General features: G+C 33.9%; 1 protein-coding gene across 1 annotated transcript; it reads left to right on the forward strand.

The window, feature by feature from the left end:
- The first annotated feature begins 2574 nt into the window (after positions 1–2574).
- Positions 2575–5560, forward strand: LOC142525987 (uncharacterized). The gene is made up of 5 exons (XM_075630266.1): positions 2575–4200; positions 4297–4414; positions 4508–4959; positions 5080–5178; positions 5546–5560. Exons 1-5 carry the CDS (start codon positions 2575–2577, stop codon positions 5558–5560), a joined length of 2310 nt encoding a protein of 769 aa, XP_075486381.1.
- The last annotated feature ends 3068 nt before the right edge of the window (positions 5561–8628 follow it).

The following is an 8628-nucleotide window of genomic DNA, read 5'->3' on the forward strand; positions in this document are numbered from 1 at the left end:
CGTGAGACGAGTCAACCCTACTGATATTCACAATAAAAAATAATATTCTTAGCATAAAAAGTAATACTTTTTCATGAATGACCTAAATAAGATATCTGTATCACAAAATTGATCCGTGAGACCGTCTCACATGAGTTTTTTTGGAAAGATATGCCTAACGATATTTTTACGGGAATATTTTAGATTTGTCACATTTTTCTCAACAGTAATGCTGAAAATGCAAGTAAAACAAAATTATTCACGCGTTCATATGTATATGTACATGTAGCTACAAGATCATCAACTACTTTCGCATAGCGATGGGGGCATCAAATCCCAAAGGCCAAAACAAGCAAAGAGCCCGCGTAAACTGAATTTACAATCCAACGGTTATATATTACCATATCTGACTATAAGCTTGGGACGACGTAGAAACTACGATTTCTGTATGTTTGCTCGATCGTAAACTTAGAGAATATAGAAACCATCTCTCAATTTCTTCCAAAAAGGATCTTTCTGCAACAATCCTTCAGTTTTTTGACCAATTCACTGAAAATATTTTCTTTAATCTCCCCCCTTCTTGGTGGAACCCTTATTCTCTGTTTCTTCAGCAAATTGGTGTCTTCGTTTGCCATTGTAGTTTCAGTGAAAATGAGGCTAGCTAGCTAAATTTTATTAAATAATAGACAAGGGAATTATATGCCATCTATATATATACACACTAGTAAATCATATAAATTCAAAAGATTAATTAATAAGTGGAAATAGTTTTCTTTGTCAAAAGACTTCACACATTAATGTGAACATAAAGTTGTGATTCCAAAAATTCAAAGTTGTTCACATACACACAAGCTAATTCCCAGCACAAACAACACTTGAGCTCTTTGACTAAAGTATCGCACATTTACACATGACAACACCTTTTCTTTTTCTTTAATTTCTTTTTTGTCAATTAATAGTGCATATTAAAAATAAAAGATTATGTATACATTAGGGTTTTCCGATTTCAATTATTAGTTATATACAACGTTGGGGTGATCAGTAGTTTTTTCTCTTTTACGTAGGTTCGAACATATGACAATGGACATTGATAAGGCCAAATCTTGTAAAGATTTTAGGGATTTGATTTAATAATATTTGACATTTTCTAATATTTTTATCTCTAATTATGTGGTTGTTTGAATTGATAATTGTAGATTTGAATAAGAGTGAAAAATGTTTAAATTGGGAAACAAAATAAATTTACAAGACTTCAAAGAAAAAAAATATCAAAAGAAAGAAAATAAAATATTTTTATTTCTTGATGATATTGAAATCTTGAAAAATCTATGTAAATATTGATAAAGATCTTATCTACACTTCCTTTTATTTGAGATGGGCCTTAAAAATATTGGGAGGAAGAGGCCCATTAATAAGGATAAAAGAAGCGTACAGGGAGCAGAGCCGTAACAACGGAGAAAAAAAAAAGACAAAGCGCAGAAGAGAGAGGCGGAAGTGCTGAACAAAGGAAAGAAGCGTAGAACAGAAAGCTACTGTGAAGTAGCACCAGCGCGGAAGAAGGAAAAGAATGGAGGAAGACATAAGACAAAAGTTGGAGGAATTCCTCACACACACTACAAATCACTGAGAATTCTTTCCCTCTTTCTTAACTATGTTTTCTTAATTGAATTTAAACACTGATTTTGACTTTTATTTTAAGTTTATGGAGTAGATTTTTATAGACTAAGGTCTCGATAGGGCCGAGACAGATTATTTTTGATGTTTTGAGTTTGATTCAATTTTATTATTTATTTTTATTCATTGATTGATGTCGTTTATCATGTGTTCTTTTAATCTGGCCAATTAAATAGAATATTTGTTGGTTAATCTAAAACCGAAAGGCGATAGATTAATATTTGTTTCACACATCAATCAACACATGGTTAAATTGACTAGAAATAGTATTCGATTTAAGTGTGCGACTTTAGGTTGAAAAACTGGAATTTCACAGCGATCTAATGCGGTTAAATCTAATTAAATTCAGTTAGGAATAATTGGACTGTTAGATTTAATTAGGTTTATTAATTCGAGAAATCATTTAATAAATAATTTTGGAAATTCCGTCGTGAATTAAATAACTAATTTAATGAATATGAATTTGACACGTAGATTATAAGTTGTCTCGGTACCGTTGTGCGCCTTAGTCGTTTTTAAATAATTTGAATTTTCGTCTAATTTAATAATTTGGATTTTTTTGCTTTAGTTAATTTATTTAAACTGTTTAATTTAGTTTTGATTAATCTATCTCTCATCATTTGAACTTTATTAGTCTAAATTAGGAAAAATAATTCATATTCTAGTAATTAAACATCGATCTCTGTGGGTACGATACCTGGACTCATCTCCAAATAATATTATTTGACCTAGTCCGCTTGCTAGATTTATTCCCAACCGAAATCGTCGGTCAAGTTTTTGGCGCCGTTGCCGGGGATTGAATTGTTTAATATTAGGATTTATTATTTTCTTGAGATTAGGTTTTTATTTAATTTTGTTGATTCTACGCATATTCGTACGTTTAAAGTTTGTTTATTTATTTTCAGAGATATCTTACTGTGCATGAGCCGTGCTAAAGGAAGGACAGAATTGGAGCCATTTGATCCAGAGATTGAGAATACTTTTCGACGGAGACGTAGAGCACAAAGGGAGAAATCCTCAGATTTTGACGTGGAAGAACAATTAAAACAAGAGGAGAAAGTTGAAATAGTAGGGATTGAAGAAATGGAGAACGAGGAAGTTGATCGCACTGTCTATGATCTCACTAGACAAACCACTGGAGGTTATGGTTCTAGCATCACTCGCCCTACTGTGGAAGCAAATAATTTTGAGTTGAAACCATCCATCATTCAAATGATACAATATCAAGTGAGATTTGGAGGATCGCAGACCGAGGATCCTAATGCACATCTGGATGGATTTCTATCTATCTGTGACACAATCAAATTCAATGGAGTGAGCACGAATGCCATAAGATTGAGACTATTCCCTTTCTCTTTGCATGGTGAAGCAGAAGAATGGCATAGAGATCTACCAGCTGGCCTTATTACTACATGGAATGGTTTGGTGGAAATGTTCATGAATCAATATTTTCCACCCACCAAGCTAGCACAACTGCGTATGGATATTTCATCTTTTCGCCGGAAGGATGGGGAGACATTACATACAGCTTGGGGAAGATTTAGAAAGATGTTTAGGAGGTGTCCTCAACATGGTTTCTCTTCATCTGAACAAGTTCAGATTTTCTATAACGGAGTTGATCCTTCCGTGCATCTCATGCTAGATGCGGCAGCCAATGGTAGCTTATACAGGAAGACTCCACGAGTTGCACTTGAAATAATTTCAAATATGGCTGAAAATAGTGCGGGTTGGCCAGATATTAAACTAGAAAAGAAGGCTGGAGTTCTTGAAATGGATGTGTTGAATGCACTTACTGCTAAGATTGATGGGTTGGCCCATCAATTCTCTCAGCTGCAATCAAATCAAGCAAATCAAGTCCAAGGAATAGTCATCGAGGAACAATCCATTTTTGATGAAGAAGCAGTGAATTTTGTGGGGAATCAATGGAGACAGCAATCAAATCCATACAGTTCCACATACAATCCAGGATGGAAGCATCACCCTAATTTTTCTTGGAAGAATACAGAGAATTCTCTTAATCCAACACATATTCCTCCACTGCCCATTCCTCAACAAGTGAGACAACAAGGATTATTGGTACCTGCTGCACCTCCAGGATTCAAACAAGAAGATCAAAGACAAATTTATAAGGATTTTATGATGAAACATGTTGTGGAAATGGAGACGAGACTGCAGAATCATGATGCTATCTTACGAAGGTTTGATGCTCAAATGGGTCAAATAGCCAATCAATTAGCAAATCGACTCCTTGGAACACTACCAAGTGATACTGAGAAAAATCCAAAAGGAGTGAATACAGTGATCAAGGCCGAGGAAGAGGAACCAAAGATGCAGAATTCTACAGATATGGAGGCAAAAAATGATGGAGGAGTGGAATCAAAGACAGAAGATGCTAAGGAACCGAACACTCACACCACCCCTACACGGAAGACAGGTAAGAAAGGTAAGGAATTTGATTCTAATGATAATATTGATATTAATACACTTTCTTTTCCTCAAAGAGCAATGCAACTACAATTGGATCAACAATTTTCGAAATTTCTTGAAGTTTTTAAGAAATTGCACATAAATATTCCTTTTGTAGAGGCTTTGGCTCAAATGCCTTCTTATGCTAAATTCTTGAAAGATATTTTGACTAAAAAGAGGAAACTTGTTGATTTTGAAACTGTTAAGCTTTCTGAAGAATGTTCAGCTATTCTTCAAAATAAATTACCTCCTAAGCTTAAGGATCCAGGTAGTTTCTCCATTCCTTGCACTATAGGTAATTCTAATTTTAACAAAGCATTGTGTGAACTTGGTGCTAGCATAAATCTTATGCCTTATTATTGTTTTGAGAAATTGGGGATTTGAGAAGTTAAACCAACCACTATTTCCCTTCAACTTGCTGATAGATCTATTAAATATCCTAGAGGGGTTATAGAGGATGTTTTGGTTAAGGTTGATAAATTTATATTTCCAGTTGATTTTGTTGTGCTAGACATGGAGGAGGATCGTGAGATCCCCCTTATTTTAGGTCATCCTTTCTTAGCTATTGGAAGAGCTGATGTGCAAAAAGGTGAGTTAGTTTTGAGGTTGAATGATGAGAAGGTAACTTTTAATGTTTTTCGCAGTATGAAATATCCTGGATCTTCTGATTGTTATAGAATAGATGCTATTGAAGATATTGTTGAGTGTAGTGTGCAGGATACTTTTAGTGAAGACCCACTGGAGATGCTTTTGGTGAACCCAAAGTCTACGGAATCAGACAGAGAAGAGGTGGAGGAATGTATGAACTACTTGGAGGGATCAAAGCCTCTGCCAAGATCGGTGAATTAGAAGATTGGGGAGCTTGGACATATTCCAAAATCACTTAAACCTTCCATAGAAGAACCCCAATTCCTCGAACTCAAACCACTTCCTCCTCATTTAAAATATTTATTTTTGAAGGAAGAAGAATTCTTCGAGGAATTCCTATGCGAAGATGAGGCAGAAGAGAAGTTGGAGGATGTAGAAGAACACAAGTCGAAGGATTTGAACTCATATATGGTCTTAACATATATTCCACCAGCAGATTATTTATTTTCATCAACGCAAACTCAAGAATATTACATCCTCTACGAGCTTTATCATAGATTAGATTGTTCTTCCCCTAATAATCAGTCTTTGCCGAGTGTTGTTGGAGCGACGAGCGTGCAATGTCAATATCATGCCAAGCTTGAGGGTAGATATAATCAAGACCCATATGTAATATTGTATGATATTTACTATGGACGGAAACCGCTATTTGATGGATGCTTCTCCGTAGTCAAGCTATAGACAATGAATTTAGCGCTTGCTGGGAGGTAACTCAGTGATTTATTTTATTTCGTTTCATTTTAATTTTTTATTTTTTTTTACTTTTTCATTCTATTAGGTTAATCCTCTGTGATTTTGGTGTGTGTAGGGATATTGGAATGAAGTAAGATGACTTAGACTCTGGAAAAGCTAAACTGTTGAAATAAGAGATTACCAGCACTGAGGAATTCTACCATCCTCATGTTGTACTCCAAGGATATTAAAGCACACTGCCAGGGAAGTGTTCTCTTCCAAACTCTATATTCTTTTTGAATGGCATGGCACTGAGGGCAGTGTAAATCTAAAGTGTGGTGGGGATTTGATTTGTGTTTGTTTCACGTCACAACACTTAGCATGTGCTTAAATGTTTAATCCTCGAGCATGAAAATTTTTTTTGGTTATTCTTTGAGAAACCGCACTAGAGATTACATGATACACTAATTGACTTTCTAGATTTTTGAACACTCGAGAAATTACATCACACCTAGAATTGATTGAGATGATCTGTAGTTGTACCCGAAGGATTTGAGCACAAACTAGTTTTGTATCATATTTTGAGACATAATCTATGCACTTTAGGTTATACGTATATGAATTAATTGTGAATTGATAAAAGGTGAGCTCATGAAAAAAAAATCGAAAAAAAAGAAAGAAAAGAAACAATCTAGAACTTGTCTGATTATCTTTCGAGGCGAAAATACGGAGGAGAATGAATTAGGGATGATTTAGACGATCTTTGGACCGTTTGAGCCTTTCAAGCCTACCCAATGCATCATTCATATCCCTAGTATTCCCTTTTGAACCTAACAAATCGAATGGAGTGTGTCAAAGACATACAATTAGGCCTCATTCGTATGCCTTCAAAATCCTACATCAACTACCCAATTTTAGCTCATACACTATTCCTCTACCCAATTTTGAGAGAAATAAACCCCTTTAGCGCTTTAAATTTTCAATAACTCCCATGTGTTGATAATTGATAAGAAAAATTGGAGGAGTTTAAAAAAAAATCATGAAGAATGAGAAGGGGATTGATGAAAATATATATATACATAAAAAAAAAGAGGAAGGAGGAATATTGATGTGGTGATTGAAAAACCTAAAAGGTAATGTTGTTAAGGATTGAAAAAAAGACTGAAAGAAAAGAGAAAAATAATGGGGGAAGATGAATGAAAGTTGAAGGAAGATGGGGAAAAAAAATTTGATGGAGGATGATGAAACTCAATAAGGAGGAAGATAAGAGATGAAGGAATGCGCTGAAGGAATAATTGTTTATTTTCTCTCATTTTGAATATCCCTACCTTTATTGTACCCGTGAGCCGTGGCCTAACGTTATAAGCTTAAAAAGACCAATTGACCGGGTCATATTCCTCCAACATTTAGTGGAGAAAGGTATAAAAGACAAGCTTATGGAGAGTTTTTTTATATAAAAAAATTTCAGAAAATATGAGCACTCCTTGAACTAAAACACCTTTGAGGAATATGATTTTTGACTTTCACACTACACACGTCTCATTATCTTGATCTTTTCTAGTGAATGCTTGAATTTGGAAGTTGCAACGAGTGTGAGTTTTATGATTTTCAAAGTGTGATATTTTGATTAAGTGTGACAGAATTTGGTAGGTTGAAAAGTGTTGATTGTGTCATTTTGTGTGGTGAATCATTGAATATTTCTTCATAATATTTTTATTCTTTTGATTTGCTCGAGGACGAACAAATGATAAGTGTTGGGGGATTGATAAGGCCAAATCTTGTAAAGATTTTAGGGATTTGATTTAATAATATTTGCCCTTATCTAATATTTTTATCTCTAATTATGTGGTTGTTTGAATTGATAATTGTAGATTTGAATAAGAGTGAAAAATGTTTAAATTGGGAGACAAAATAAATTTACAAGACTTCAAAGAAAAAAATATCAAAAGAAAGGAAATAAAATATTTTTATTCCTTGATGATATTGAAATCTTGAAAAATCTATGTAAATATTGATAAAGATCTTATCTACACTTCCTTTTATTTGAGATGGGCCTTAAAAAGATTGGGAGGAAGAGGCCCATTAAGAAGGATAAAAGAAGCGTACAGGGAGCAGAGCCGTAACAACGGAGAAAAAAAAAGACAGAGCGCAGAAGAGAGAGGCGGAAGTGCAGAACAAAGGAAAGAAGCGTAGAAGAGAAAGCTACTGTGAAGTAGCACCAGTGCGGAAGAAGGAAAAGAATGGAGGAAGAAATAAGACAAAAGCTGGAGGAATTCCTCACACACGCTACAAATCACTGAGAATTCTTTCCTTCTTTCTTAACTATGTTTTCTTCATTGAGTTTAAACACTGATTTTGACTTTTATTTTAAGTTTATGGAGTAGATTTTTATAGACTAAGGCCACGATAGGGCCGAGACAGATTATTTTTGATGTTTTGAGTTTGATTCAATTTTATTATTTATTTTTATTCATTGATTGATGTCGTCTATCAGGTGTTCTTTTAATCTGGCCAATTAAATAGAATATTTGTTGGTTAATCTAAAACCGAAAGGCGATAGATTAATATTTGCTTCACACATCAATCAACACATGGTTAAATTGACTAGAAATAGTATTCGATTTAAGTGTGCGACTTTAGGTTGAAAAACTGGAATTTCACAGCGATCTAATGCAGTTGAATCTAATTAAATTCAGTTAGGAATAATTGGACTGTTAGATTTAATTAGGTTTATTAATTCGAGAAATCGTTTAATAAATAATTTTGAGAATTCCGTCGTGAATTCAATAATTAATTTAATGAATATGAATTTGACACGTAGATTATAAGTTGTCTCGGTACCGTTGTGCGCCTTAGTCGTTTTTAAATAATTTGAATTTTCGTCTAATTTAATAATTTGGATTTTTTTGCTTTAGTTAATTTATTTAAACTGTTTAATTTATTTTTGATTAATCTATCTCCCATCATTTGAACTTTATTAGCCTAAATTAGGAAAAATAATTCATATTTTAGTAATTAAATATCGATCTCTGTGGATACGATACCTGGACTCATCTCCAAATACTATTACTTGACCTAGTCCGCTTGCTAGATTTATTCCCAACCGAAATCGTCGGTGTGACATAATTACTAATATATAATTAGTTTTAGCCTATTCAAAAGCATCCAATGACAATTAATATTTTCTTA

This window comes from Primulina tabacum, chromosome 15 (genome assembly GCF_025594145.1).
Source record: "Primulina tabacum isolate GXHZ01 chromosome 15, ASM2559414v2, whole genome shotgun sequence".
NCBI lineage: Eukaryota > Viridiplantae > Streptophyta > Magnoliopsida > Lamiales > Gesneriaceae > Primulina > Primulina tabacum.

Excerpts from the sequence above, each read along its gene's own strand:
- LOC142525987 (XM_075630266.1), top strand. The coding sequence starts at position 2,575 with ATGAGCCGTGCTAAAGGAAGGACAGAATTGGAGCCATTTGATCCAGAG. Across the intron at positions 4,201-4,296 it reads AATTTTCGAAATTTCTTGAA|AGGAAACTTGTTGATTTTGA; the intron begins GTTTTTAAGAAA and ends TTGACTAAAAAG. Across the intron at positions 4,960-5,079 it reads CAAAGCCTCTGCCAAGATCG|GAAGAAGAATTCTTCGAGGA; the intron begins GTGAATTAGAAG and ends TTATTTTTGAAG.